Consider the following 15,167-nt stretch of genomic DNA (forward strand, 5'->3'; position numbering starts at 1 on the left):
TTTTTAAAAAAAAAAAAAAAAAAAAAAAAAAAAAAGAAAGCGCATCTCACACCACAGACGATATTCCATTTTGTGAAGAGTATGACTGTCTCTTTGGGGTGTACTCGCAATCAATGCTGATCGCGTGCTTAGCTGATGAGTACGTACGATTCCCGTAAACGCAACACACGTGTGCCACTTGAGAACTGACGCGCTGGTATCTTATGAAATCTGTAAATATTATTCTTGTCACGTACATTTCTGTCTCAGATTCGCTGTGGGCTTTTAGCTTACGACAAATCCATCGACTCTTTGCTCCGTTAAATATTTTGCAAGAGCAGAAAATTAAAGTTCTGGAAAATAATGGCGCAGCAAAGTGCCAAGAGGGATTCGGGCGATTATGTTGTCTTTACCTTTTTTAATTTGTTTATTTGGTTAAGACGTTTTACAAAAATTGGCCAGAGAGACGTGACTCTTTCGCATAAAGATACTAAACGCCGATTTATGTGAATCTGCCGTACGTGAAGTTCGTAAAAGTTGTTTGCCGATAATAACGTATAACTATTATCCCCTTCGAGCGAATTCCAAGATGGAAAAACAGAATGAAGAAATTTATTTAACCTTTGTCCGCTTGCCCTAATGTCACCAACAATCCCAAAGCTGTAGTGTTCAGGTTGCGACGACTCGGTACTCCACTTACGTGAAATGAAGTAGTCGAAATTTGTATTCGTGCTGTACGGATTGGGGACTGTGAATTGAATTTTATATATATGGTATAACAAAGAGGTTATAAGAAAAAAAAAAGAATGAGTAGCACGTGCTAATAACGAGATGAGTTAAGAGGGGGAAAAAAGTAAATTAAAAAAAAAGTACAGTGACGTCGACGACACAATATATTAGTGTCCCTCGGCAATATTTTGTCGAGCCAAGGGATGTTTTTATAAGTAAAATGGTTTTAGATCTCCGTGAAAAAAAAAAATTTGAAGCGAACCAAATGACTACTAATAAATATAGACTTGATGACTACTCGGCCATACGTAACATAAGATAATACAGGGCGAGAGCTCGCCCTTTGAAAGGCGCGCGTCAGCAAGATGAGAATTTTCGGCCATTTTTGTCCATTAATCGCGAGAAGAGACCTAACAAATGAAGTATAACTTATATAAGGAAAAAGAAGTTTATATTCGAGGCAATATTTGTTACAATACAACTAGAGGATAAGTCGTACACTGTTTTAGAAGGATGGACTCACATTTTATTCATACAAAACATGCGAATGGTCCCCCAATTACGAATTGCCGAATGCCAAATGCGACAAGTGTATTCTGATAACACAAGATATGAGAGAGACAGGTGCACGACACCCTTTACATATTTACACACACGCGCGCGCGCGCGCGCGCGCGCATACACACCACTCAACGGCACTTTTTGTTTCTATAGAGTAACAATTAAATGCAATTTTGGGCGATAATATCATTTAATCGAAATGCCGAGTAGACGGAGAACACAAAAGTTAACCTAAGAAAGTGACGCGAATGCGGGCGATTTTTTTGAATCGACCTCCATATCGTTTAATTCGTTTCATCGTGTTATTTTTTATAAAATTGACAATGCCCTTTCGACTCCTATCTACTATTACTTGTATTTTCTGTTCCACGGATTAAAGGATCCAAATTTGTTTTATTTTATTATTTTTTTTTACCTTTTACTTTTAACTCGTGGAACATTCTGCACGTATTTTTGTCTTCATTTTTAACATAACAATGGGCCCAAATGTCGAAAGGCAGTAATGCTGAAGTGAAGAGATAAGGGGAAAATTGTATTTTTACGTGACATTCTCAATACTATTATTTATGTAATTAATTACGATATTACGTTTCTATCATTTTCTTCGTATTCATTTGTCAAAATGGACAAGAAAGAAAAAGGAATGAAAACAGCAAGAAAATAAGAAACGCCCGTTAAATCGTCGCATAGTGAGCAGGTTTTAATGTATGTAAGATACACATGTAGCGTAGAAGCAATTAGAATGCGTTAAGCATATCATACAGTTTTGTAGATATACTATATTATATGTGATGGCAAGGCGGGGTTAAATAGGCGATGGTATCGCGAGGACATCGCTATATGATGTGTTGTCATTTCACAGAATTCTTTAAGAAAGAACGAGAGAAAAATTTATTAGTCATTTTATCAATGTTGAAAGTTTTTGGTTTTCATATGTTTTTCTCATTCTTTTCTGCACCTTATAAATTTTCCTGGTCGACGAAACCGCTTTCCATTCTTTGGTGAATGCACAAAAATTATCTAGTCCGCTTACCAGCGTCTCCAAGGGATTCAATTCCTAACTCTCACAAGAGGAATGAATCGCATTAAATGCAATTTTAAAGTCTTTAAATCTTGTATTGTTTTGATGAATATTTTAAAAGCGAATAATATCAAGTGTCGAGGATTTCCTCGCGATCGAGAATCGCAACCCCACAATGTGATTTGCGTTAGATACATGTTATATATAATAAAACGCGCGTACGTATTTCTGTGAGAGATGGAAAGGACACAGAACCGTGTGAGACACGTGGAGAAGCACAATACATGTCAGACTGTCACTTATTTTCCGATACTTTATTGCGATGCGTATTGCTGTAATTGTGCAGCAAAGTAAAATGAAGTAAATGGTGCAAAACATAAGAAAATAATGGCATATACCATGATCGCGTTGTAAAAATGTTATACATACGTTATCGCCACTTACAACGAACACTCTTCACGACAGAACACACTAGGGCAGCCATTGCAGGTTTCACCTCCTCTCCCCCCCATCCCTCCCAGCGAAACACACCTCGGGCTGTACTTTCGGCTGAAGTAACAAAACCGGCGCAATGCCGAATTTCGCAAAAATAAGAAATGGCACAAAAGAGTAATGAAAAGAAACAAAAAACATGAATTACACTAGAAATGAGAAAACATGAGCGACATGTGACAAGCGAGACATGGAGGAAGCGAATCGCATATAAGTAAATAAATGAAATGAAAAATTTTAAATAAAAAGAACAAGAAACAGCGTATGTACGTAAGATACGTAATTCTTGGATGAACGCTATATATATATATATATATATATATATATATTATAGTTCATAATATATGCGTGCGTGTGTAATATATATATATATATATATATATATATATATATATATATATACACACATATATACACACGCACACATATCTTCTTACGGCGACTAAATCTTTATATTTAACCCTTTACGCGCACTGCCTAACGCGCGATACGTCCTTAGAGAATAAGCGTCCGAAATTAATTTTAGCGAGTTGGAGAATATAAGGAATGCACGACTATTGTATAGTAGAACGTATAGAGCTACCCTTAGTGAAATTATACTGGGATATTACCAATGCTTTTTCATAGAGGATATATACAAAACTAAGATACACATTACAACCACACGTATTTACAGAGACAAAGAGAAAGGGAGTGACACAATCGCACATAGACATATCGAGAATACTTTTACAACTAAGAAGATGAATTATTTAAATGGGGAGCAACACACCAAGGGAGATATATGTACTTATCGTTTAGAAAGGTAGAGTTTACTTGAGCGTGTGTTAGCAATGGCGTCGTGTCTGGGCCGCGCTGAACATTTTTCAAATTGCAAAAGGGTTAAATTATAAAGTCATGGACAACACAACATTGTAACAAGCGAATATGCCATGCATCAGAAGACACAAGCGGGTATTATTATTATTATTATGAATTATGAACTATTGTTGTTATTAACGCATAAGGATTCCTCATTGCCGAACTTTTCGCGGCTATTATGAAAAACTCCCTGCAACTATAATTGTTCCGTTAATGAGTTGCTCGTAAATCATCTGGACATGCAAGTCCCAGAGTCAGATTCGCTTACGTCGAGGTAAGATACTGTACTCCTGATACGTATATCATCGAACCGTTAAATGGATTGATTGATTGCACTAAGAGTTGCTCGAGAGGTACTTGTGGTCGTCGTAGCGGGGCCAATAATAGAAAAATAACAGAGAGAAGGAAAATATTGAAAAAGGATGATAGAATAAAAGTAAGGTTCTCTTCTGATGCATGGGCTATACCTATGTACAAAATTAAATAATAATCGTAGTAGGTAGAATCTGTAACGATATGCAGTATTCCAGATAGAACGTAGCACTATTGCAAAAGAATGCAAGAGAAAAATAAAAGAGCGAGGAATTAACACAAGAACATTACAATACACACAAAACTCGAGGTTGTAAAGCAAGAACCTAATCTGTGTCGATAATTAATTATAAAGACGAGAAGAATTGAAAGATGGAAGGAGATAAAATTTGTTTAAATCTTACTAATACATATCCCATCTGTATGTATATATTTGCAAGCGCATGAGAATACGTTTTATTAATTGATAATGTAATTATAATTCTTATTGTCATAATTAATTATTAATTAATTATTGTCATTATTATTTATGGTTCCAATTTTGAAAAAGTTGGAACGTACATATAGCTATATTAAATGGATATTGCGTTTAAGGCGTTAGGTTAATGTTTGTAGTTAGATAGGTAGGCAGTAGGGTACATATCGTTAATATTATTATTAATTGTTAGTATTGCAAAATGGTATTACTGCCATTGCGGCTCGATTCATTTAGCCTGCGGATTTCCTTTCGTTCGCAGTACCTCGTTTTCTGTCGTCTTACCCATTCACTCGCTTCCCATTTCTCTTGCTCGTTTTGCCCAAAACTTTATTACCCTTCTCTCCTTCTTTTCGCCCGTTTAACTGATCTCCGGTTCAAGTTTAAAATCGTCAGGTTGTTTTCTCCAATTGTTTTCTTTATAAATTATCGCGATATCCAATCACGAGCATATTGTACATAAGATGAATTAGGGACCCAGAATTCTTCTAAGGGCTAACAAGCGAGAGAAATGCCGAAAGTCTGAGTGTTGAAATTGGATTGTCGAAAGAAAATGATGGCAAATAATATACGAAGAGCGTAAAACGTTTCAAGCAGACAAAAAATATTAAAATCGATAAGGGCAAAATGAAACGAAGCGCAGTCGCCTCTAGCAATCCCAAGTATTACCGGTGACATACCTGTTCCACATATCAGGTCGTAGGCATCCCATGCACCATGTGTCATATCAATGTTTCTAGGATAATTCCCACTCTCCCTCCTTACATATCCTGTTATCCTATACTTAGCTTCCCTTCCAAACCTCCTAACCATACTTTTTTTTTTTTTCATTCAAACCCTTCAAGTTCCCCTTTCCAAGCCCCGCGCTTGGATGAAAATGTATAGAATGTCGTTTATTATTATTATTATTATTATTATTATTAATATCATTATTTCTCGATCCGAGTACCAGACAAAACCCCAGTGTTGTATATACACTTGGGCCAGAAGGGTCTCTATGCTCTGTCTTCCCATCGCCGCGTCAAAAGACAAATTAGATTTAATAAGATTTGTTGACTGTATACATTTGTACACACACCGAAAATAATGACAACAGGAACAATAATACTTCACACGGTGCACTGCGTCAGGCGGCGCCACGAATTCGACGACATCAATTTAATTCGTGTCGCCTCGTCGGTGATTCAAGCTATTCGCATCCGGTCGTTCGATTAATGCCATTCATGCTATTGGTTCTCGTTACTCTCGTGAAACGGCAGCATAATATACAATAAGGATCGTCATCGATTTCGATATGGTGTTCGGTACGGTGTTCGTGACGAACCGTAATGGCGCAGCTTGCGACCAAGAACCCTAAATGTATTTTAACGATATACATATAGAAAGAGCTACTTGGCGCACCAACATGATAACACACGATTCACCAGGAGACACACAGATCAACACAGACACTATCACATTAATATGGTTACTCGAAAAAAAAAATGTAATATGTATATTATACTGTATGTCGTACGCTCTAACGTTGTTTGAAGAGTTATTTGCGAGTCAATTATCTGTGCCTAGCAGCCCTGCGCACTACAACCAAATGTACCACCGTTCAGATGAAAATTAAAGTGAAGAAGAAAAATAACAAAGTCAAAACGAGAGATAAGAGAAAAACGAGAGAGAGAGAGAGAGAGAGAGAGAGAGAGAGAGAGAGAGAGAGAGAGAGAGAGAGAGAGAGAGAGAGAGAGTGTGAGTGAATGAAAGAGAGGTAGAAAGAGAGAGAGAGAGAGAACGAAAGAACGTGATACGAGAGTCAAGCATATAAAAACATAAGGAGAAAAAAATAAAAATAAAAAGAACGTGTTTCACAAACTGCACCCTGTATACATAGTTCGCACAATGATCTGTTCCTGTATTGGAATGAGTTTTTTCGGATTTGCCAAGAATGTGTATCTATTGATAGTGAAAAAAAACCCTGAAAAACCAAATATGAAATATAAGTATTGAAATCGATTGTCGGAATTGTTAAAAAAAAAAGAAAATCATCAGCAACAGCAAACCCTTCACCGTTTTATTGTACATTTCTGTAATATCCATTATTATTGATCCGTCGAACAATTTACGTTATGTGATGTGTGCTCTCGTTGATTACTTGACAATTTTAATCGTAGGACAGAGCAGTTTACAGGCTGTGTCTCTCTCTGATGTGGGATAGTTAAAAATCAAAGGAAAGGAAGAATCTTAACGAGATAAAAAGGTCCACGTAAACTCGGAGAATCGCTTTATAATCTATCAAAGCTACACACATGTTCTTCCGTTTTATAACGGGTGATTTCTGGGCAAGTTATCTCGCGACTCAATGACGTACGAAACTTTTTCAGGGTACCATTTTAATGTATAACGATTCGAATTGTTCAGGGTCGTCGAGTGTGATAGCGACTAATGCGATACATGCAACGTTAAAGGAATGGTCGTTCCGACCATCGTGATAAACACGCAATCGTATGTCCCACTGGAATTCATTAAAATCCAACAGTCAAACGATCGAATGCTATCGGTACAATATCGGATTGTTGACTCGAGAATGTTCGATCGATGCGTACCAAAAAATGAAAGAAAGAGAAAAAGGATTTTTAAATGGGACTTTATTTCATTCACATCGTTTCCCCATTCGCATAATAGCGTTTGAATTAGTCACTCTAGATCATAACTCGACGTATCACAATATCCGTCACACACTGAACACAACAGCACATTTCTCACATAATCCACATGAAAAACATAAATCTCCACACCAGCAATTATACACCTCACTTAAACCTAATACTCGAACCCCCCCCTTAATTCAAGTAATACACATTTTACACACATCTAGTATTTACTATGGACGCTTGTATGTACATCAGTTCGTATCCGTCTGTTTGTCTTTTTGTCTGTTTCTATCTGCCTTGAATTTCTTTGTTTTTAAAAGTTAGAAATATAAGACGAAAAACTTTTACATTATAAGTATTTAAAATCTCGCTCATGCGTCATTCGTGAGAAATTGTACATGCCCGTATAGGTTTACATATGTAAATTTGAATTTCAATATTTATTCTTCATGCATAATCGATAATGGAATCTACGCGAGATCAAGTTGCTATGGTAATACCAACACCGTAGTTAATTAATTGGCAAATTTTATTAGAAAATCTTATGGAGACGTGGAGTAAAAGCAAAATGAAAAATTATGGGTGCAAACGATAAGAAAGGCAGACGGATAACTAGGACAGTTAATTTGATAAAAGAGTAACAAAGTAGTCGAAAAAAAAAGTGAGGTAAAGAATTACATACATTTCTCGCCGAGCGCTGCTAGTAAAAGACATTAATAGGGTTATTTGCTATATTCGCTAGCTATAGTGATGTAGTTTATTCTTTAGATTTATTTTAAGTTCTTAATAATAACGAGTATACTTATAGATTTATTACGGTAAAAAATCACATACACACTGTAACACTTCTATTATAATAACAATATTTACTTGTGCATATTGACATATTATGGAGTCACATCATTAAACATACTACTCAATATATTCAACGTCAGCGACTCGATTCATTGACACCCACACCATATATACCATATATACCATGCAAACTATATTTACTTACTGTCTACCGACTGCTGAAAAACTGGCACCATCCCCTTATCAGTGACAGAAGAATGACACCAGTCACTCGACAATGACTCTATCTACTCAACAGTATACAACCTTCATATGCCAACGAGATGAGATAGAAAAAAAAAAACAATACTTAACTCTACCGCGATGCTCACGACAATCTTACTGTTTATCTAAATCACTTGAGTCTCCGGTGATTTTTTCCAGATTTTTTCCCGCTTACCTTCTTGTGCTCGTTATATGTACTTTTTTATTATTGCTCGTTATCAATCGTTCTTCACGATGATCCGTCATTACTTTTTATCATTTAGTCATGTCGTCATTTGTCCAATGAGCAAATCAATTTCACGCTGTCTGAAGATTCTCAAGGAAAAAGAGAATGTCGTTTGAATAGAAAAAAAAAGGATGAATTTAAAACGGTCAGGTAAAAAAATATAACGGAGACGCCGTTTGGAAGTAAAAAGTAACGGTTTTCGTTATATATTTTTTCGTTTTGTACATTTACATCTAACGTATTAATACTCGCGCCATATTGGATACATAGATACGTTGTTGCGTGTCCTCTGTAAAAATAGGGGATGCAGGTCCTTTCGAGGTTTTTTTCTTTTACCAGCCGAGAGTAGCAAAGGCGTTAAAAAATTCAATACGAAATTCTTGAAAATATTTTTCAAGTTTTGATAACCAGTATAATGTGTGCGTGCGTGCGTGTGTGATCCTCTTCAAGAGAGAGTAAAAATTTCATAGAGGTCACCCATATCAGAAAGATCAAACGAAATTAAGAGAAAGCAATAGCCGCACGTAGACGCAATGCATTTCTCCAGAGCGTTTCCATCTTCGATGCTTTCACTGAAAGCAATTTCTAGAATCCTTGAGAGAATTCGTTGCCAGTTTTCCACTCCAGTTTACCGTGCTCTCTCCATGCCACGCAATGCTTGACTTGGGACACCAGGTGGCAAGGCAGCAGGCTCACCAGCCCTGGCCTCAGGGTCAGCACTCGCAGCTTCCGAATCACGGAACCGCTTATACTTTCCTAAATTAGAAAAATCCAAAAAATTGTTTACGTTTCACTTTATGTGCCAAGAATTTGCCATTATTGGCCAAGAATACGTAATATCGCGGCAGAATTTGAGGTAAATATTACTTACTAGCTAATCGAACCATAGTGACGCCCCACCAGATACTCCAACCCCAACCAACCAGACAGAACAATACGGTAAACAGTTGACCAGCTCCCACCACCAGATTAACTATAAATGCACCGAATCTCGCTTTAGGACCAGCCACGGCTGAGAATCTCGGTTGACCCACGTATAAGTTGAATAGTCCACTCCAAAGTGTACCTATAATTAAGAAGTTGAATCATTTCTTTGTCACGTCAAAAGTAGCGTGGAAACAAATGTACTGTTGTTATACGTACCACTTCCTGGCAATAGAACATTCCAAACGAGGCAAAACCATGCGAGGGTTACAGGAAGACAGGGAATGGCTCCGCGCATTAAGGAATTATGTTCCACTAAAACTTCGGGAATTTTGACTTTGGGTTCCTAACGGAGTATAAATCATGTTAAATATATTATGCCGTACAATATGTCGAGTTAAAGTAAGTTAATGGTACCTCTGAAACAGGAGGCGCAGCGACGCTCGTCAAACTCTGTTTAGCTCTAATGCTTCGAGTACGCTCGACGTCGGGACGACTGGACTTGCACCTAGCAAACAGTCTGCGCCACAGTGCACCGCATCTTCTTTCAGGTGGACAGCAAACGTTGCTCTCAGCAGGTGCGACCCTTGAGCCTCTTGCAAAGCACTTGCTTCGTGGCCATTGTGGACATCTAATTCAAAGTGACAAGCGAATGGGTTACATCACAAGTCATAACTGCGTGATCTCAATTGTTCATACTTGTAAGCCGTCTTCAACTTGGTCAAACATCCCGTTGCTTTTTCAGTCTCCGCATTAGACGCAGTATTAACTGCAGTTGCAGTAGCTGCAGCCGCAGGTGCAGATCGTCCCAACCAAGCCTGAGCCTTTGGTCCTCTTCGACAAGCCAAACACCTCATATTCGAGCAGCAAGCTGAGTAACGCGCGAGATGCTTCCTCCAGCGACTGAGCTCAGTCTGATGATCCTGGTTGTCCTGACTTTCAGAAGCCACCACACTGGATAAGGGAAGGTGTGCCAAGGCTGTTAGTGTGATTAAACTGGCTAGCCAGCAACTTGAATATCCATCGATCCAGATTTACGATAAAAGGCTCGACTGATTTCGCGCGTGAAAGGTGATCATATACGTATTGGCGATACCATAAATTGAAGAAGCAAAGCGCTCTTTCATTAGCGTTAAATGTTGGAGGGAGGAAAATCTGATTTTATTTGACATATCCATGCTATATGTACTCTAGCCAATAAATAATATCCAATTCTCATGATTCGCCTAGATCAGTTTTGGACTTTACTTACGTGCTCGCGAATGAGTTTCGCCTCGCGAGATATGCAAGCGGTACGTATATCTCTTATCTATCGACGCGAGATAACTAAGGTCTTGTTCGGGCGAGATGTCCTATCGCGTTATCAAGATGCAAGAGAGATACTCTTCACTTTCATAGAAAACTCCTCGCTAGCACGAAGAGAAAGCCCTCCTTGGCTGAGGAATGAGTGATCCAAAGTACGAATGACCAAGTGACCATCGCGTCCTAGCCTAGACTTAAAGATTGCAGGGCACCCAGGTTGCCGGTTGGTCAGTCTTAGGGGACGCAGGGAGGACTCGGTGGGTTGGTCACGCAAAGATTTACCCTCTCTGTGTGTATATATATATATATATGTGTGTGTATGTATTTCGAAATCGATACCACGAGTTCTTTACCTTCGAGCGAACATACCCAGACTTGTGGTAGGCGCGTAAATCGCCTTCTCGCTGTCTTAGGACATTGAAGTGCGCCAACCCACTTGGAAATTCCTATGAATACATCAGGCATTTTACCTTTACATATTGTATAAAGCCTTTCGTATAGTCCAGCTATAGTTTCGTTTAAGGGATTTTAAAATGTTTAAGAGAATCAACTGTTATGTTCGTAAAACGTAAGGTAAACGCGAAGTGAATTTGGAGCCGTAAGACGAATAAATTTGATAATAATTTTTAACGAATCCGCTCGAGGTTCATCATTACTAGGAAGCGTTACCCTACAAATCAGAGATCAATGGAGGAAGCTTTGTCCCGTCTTCCTTCAAGGCATTCGCAAAAGGATGCGATTAGGAGTCACTTCACCTAATAAATAGGTGCAGACTCGTACCTAATTGTTTCGTAAAGGAGAAATCTTAAGCGACATCTCAAAAACTTGTACTGTGAAAAGAAAAAGGGAAAAACTTATAAAACTCCAGGTTATGTTCTGACCACAGGTGACGTCGATTCGTTCTGTTGAGAATGAATTCGAGGAGGGTATTTTTTTAAAAATAAGCCCAGTAGCTTTTTACTACCTCTAAAGCTCTCCTTTCCGCCCTCTTCTTCGCGCCGTCCGAAGGGATCGAGAAACAGGGAGAATAGGTCACGCATGCGGAATTTCTCATGAAGCATTAATAAGTGTTGCGTCGTATATATCTATACGCAGCTTTCGAGGTCAAAGTGGCACAACCAGTAGTGACGACCGTTACGACAACGACAACGACGTTCCAACTCCTAGTCAAATCGCACTATACTAATGTATTACGAACTAAATGAAGAGAACCGCCAGGGTGCTTTTGCGTTGGTATAAGGAGAAGCACGAGTTCTGCCAAGGAGATATGCTAGAGTGTCGTGACTCGACCTTGGCCGCACGCGAAGTGACTCCAGTCACTCTTGGAGCTCTTTGCTATGTCGATTTTCGGTTGTCCCCAACAGGCCAGTCTACCAAGCGATCTGTTATTACCTACACGACCGGATCTTGGTCATTAGATTTCTACACGATCGCACGTCAGTGTTAAGGTCGATATGCGAAAGAATTTCGTAACTCTCCTTTTTCTATATGAGATCAATCGGTTTTCATGAATTATTTTTATAATCATGAGAATCAATCACCTCACAAAGATTTTTCTCACTTCAACATCTTAGCCCTACGTGTATTGATCCTAAACTATGCTGCGATTTCTATCGATTCATAGTTGTCTTACTCGTCGCTTTGCATTCTAATTTATTAACCCCTTAAGCGTTTCCAGGCGTCGATGCAAATCTACCCTGGGATCGATAAACCCACTCGCTTCCGAGTCCAAAGGTAGAGGTTTCTAACTATCAGGGGTTAAGAAACTCTGGACCTTACACTAGTTGCCAGTTAATGGTCAAGCTAGTAAAACTACCCTGTACTAGAGACTATTCGTTTAGATCACAGCGCATCCTCATATCCTTAGAAACGATAGGTGCACTCACGCAGGTTCTCCATTTTGCTCTAGATGCATTACGTTCCAGCTAAGAGTCTCGATCTCCTGCGGTTTCTTCACTGTGTGCATTCCTTTTTTCTCGCGTGCCGAAGACACACCCCGCACTGTATTCACGCTCACCCCAGTGTCAGTCGACCTGACGCTACTCATGGAGCCCGTTGATATTTCACTAGATGACTTAACAGAAATGTTACTACCGTGATCCCCAATTTTTGTCCCACCGTTCACTTTGGATACGCTTACAGCACTTGTGGCATTTTTTATTCTACCGCCGGTACTGTTGTTCGTTTGTTTATCGTCTGAGACATTTTTTAGTTTTCCAGTCTGAGAAGAATCGTTACTCTTACCATCTGATTTATTATACCCTGAATGAATGGTCGCTTGAACAGAATTATTATTATTTTTTGAATTTTCATTCTGAATGGTGATGGATTGATCCAGTGTACTTGTTTTACCGGAAGCGTTGGTTTGCAACTGATTCAGATTTTTCATGTCGCCATCGTCACTGGTATCCCCATTTCTTTCCAGCACTTTTTTATCGTTCGATTTTGCACTCGCGTGCCCCTCGTTAATTACACTTTGGCCTTTGTTACTATTGTTCACTTGATTACCGGAAGCGTTCTCAATGTTACTGCTGCCGCCTGCTTTGTTAAAACTCTTCACTGATTGACTCGAATTAGCAGTTCTCGAGTGTTCTCCGTTTCCTGCATTCACCATACTGTTAATGGATCCATTTTTTGTACCGTTATTAATCTTTCCCAGATCTTCGTTAATTGGTCCATTGATATTTCCATTTGTTGCATTACCATTATTTCCCCGTTGACTTGTTTCTTGTCCATTTTGTCCAGATTGCGACGAAGCCTGACCGGAAGTTCTCTCCTGCGCTATGTTTGATTTCGTTGAACCACTCTGCAATCCATCCTCTTGCTTTGCCTGACTCCCATCCTTTGTAGATCTTCCAGGGACATCCATATCTTTCAGTATCGTTGCAGCATCGATATGTAATGGCTGCACTGCTGTAGTCGTCGTAGTATTCACCATGCTGGACGTTCCAGTAGCTCCAGAGGACTGTTTAAGAAGATCTACCAAACCCAAACCTTCGTCTACGTCCCGTTTACTTTCCTTATCGAAAACACTTTTAAGATTGTCCTGAGTCGGTTCAGTTTGTTCCTTTTGCGAGTCTTGCCGCGAACCATCTTCTTTAACAACATCTGCCTTCTTTTCATGGTCTATCTTCTTAGTTGAATTGTCGTTTATAAATCGCTTAGTTTGACTGTCGCCTGACTTCAAAGATTTCGTGATGGACGAACGTCTGTTCAATTGTGTCTGCACGGTCCCACCCTTCTTTGTGCTCGATCCTCTCTTCAGAGGAATTCTAGATGGCGACGTGGGCGTTTCCTTTTTTGGTGATATTTCACGACTAGTTCTTCGCGAGCTTGAAACACTTTTCGGTGGTAGCAGTGAATTCCTTCTGGACTTTGTCGGCGACACTTTCCTATCCTTGGACAGGTCTTTTGCATTGAAACTGCTCTTCCTCGCGGCCAGAGGTTTCGTTGGCGTTCCTTGAATCGGTGATAATCCTGGTGGTTTCAAAGACCCTCTTCTATTGGAAACCAACCTTGTTGAAGCGATTGGCTGATTTTTTGGATTGGTCCGGCGTCCATATATCAGTGAGATACTATGATCCTCGTCATTGCTTAAAGATATTGACCTACGTCGTGTTGGCTGTGGAATAAGACTGCGTTTTGGACTATTTTGCTGGGAGACTGGTGCTGGAATCAAAGGTAATTTGTCATTTCTAAAAATATACCTATTCGAACAGCAAATATTAATAAAAATTTCGTAAAAACCTACCCCGTCTGCCACTTCTGGCAAGTTTTTTAGACTCCTGGTGATCTGGCGTTTGTGGCCTGGACTGTGCGTGTGGCGGAGGACCCTTAAATCCTCTTCCTCGAAAGGGTGACACACGACCCGAAGCCAAGCTTGGCGACGAACTCCTCGAATTCGGCGTAATGGGCCGTGTCTCGGCTATTATCACAAAGCTAGAACGTCTGTGAGCCCTGTTCGAGGAAGTGACTGCAGGTGTTATCTTGTACGGCTCCGGAGCCCTGGGTGGCGGCGGCGGCGGTGGTGAGGAAGGTGGATAATAAGGACCCACCGTTCCCAGGACTTTAAACGGTGGGACTTTCTCCATTCTCGGTGCATGGTTGTCGAAATCCTGACGTCTCATTCTGTCTCTTCGGTCTCACTTCTCTCGCCTAAAGCTAATCAGAATTAAGAGTAGAATAAATATCATTGTAAAAACAGACTATGAGAAATTTTATTAAATATTTATATTAATCTTAATATTCCTCCTATAACATCTGACATTGTTACATCAATGAGCCTGCATGCATGAAATTCAAATAATTAACGATTAACTATGAAAATTACTCACTGGCTAAGTACCGGTCCCACTGTACTGATCTTTCCACGCATAAAACGCATGTTATTCACGCTCTCATACTCGAGAGCAGTTCATCAGACTCGGACCATGTATTCTTATGTGTACCACCGCTATGCATAGTATGGACTACATTTTTAACAGTCTCCTTGTTTTTAGCATCCTTCTGTAGTATCATGTGTCATACCTGCGATTTTTACAAGCAGACGACAATTTCGTGTTAGTTCATTAGGAACCGCCCCCCCCC

General features: G+C 39.4%; 1 protein-coding gene across 1 annotated transcript; it reads right to left on the bottom strand.

Moving 5' to 3' along the window:
* Positions 1-7,681: 7,681 nt before the first annotated feature.
* On the bottom strand, positions 7,682-15,133 carry LOC107262736 (protein stum). The gene is made up of 8 exons (XM_015729235.2): positions 14,915-15,133; positions 14,332-14,741; positions 12,467-14,249; positions 9,978-10,232; positions 9,696-9,909; positions 9,498-9,624; positions 9,226-9,420; positions 7,682-9,110 (listed from the first exon to the last, which is right to left on the bottom strand). The coding sequence occupies exons 2-8, from the start codon at positions 14,705-14,707 to the stop codon at positions 8,983-8,985; spliced, it is 3,078 nt and encodes a 1,025-aa protein (XP_015584721.1). The 5' UTR covers positions 14,708-14,741; positions 14,915-15,133; the 3' UTR covers positions 7,682-8,982.
* Between the last annotated feature and the right edge of the window lie 34 nt (positions 15,134-15,167).

Source organism: Cephus cinctus, unplaced genomic scaffold (genome assembly GCF_000341935.2).
Source record: "Cephus cinctus unplaced genomic scaffold, Ccin1 Ccin1_scaffold0126, whole genome shotgun sequence".
Classification (NCBI taxonomy): Eukaryota; Metazoa; Arthropoda; class Insecta; order Hymenoptera; family Cephidae; genus Cephus; species Cephus cinctus.

Coding starts and splice junctions, on each gene's coding strand:
- LOC107262736 (XM_015729235.2), bottom strand. CDS start 14,707: ATGAGACGTCAGGATTTCGACAACCATGCACCGAGAATGGAGAAAGTC. Junction 9,910..9,977: donor AAGTTGAAGACGGCTTACAA/GTATGAACAATT, acceptor ACTTTGAATTAG/ATGTCCACAATGGCCACGAA. Junction 9,421..9,497: donor TGTTCTATTGCCAGGAAGTG/GTACGTATAACA, acceptor TCTTAATTATAG/GTACACTTTGGAGTGGACTA.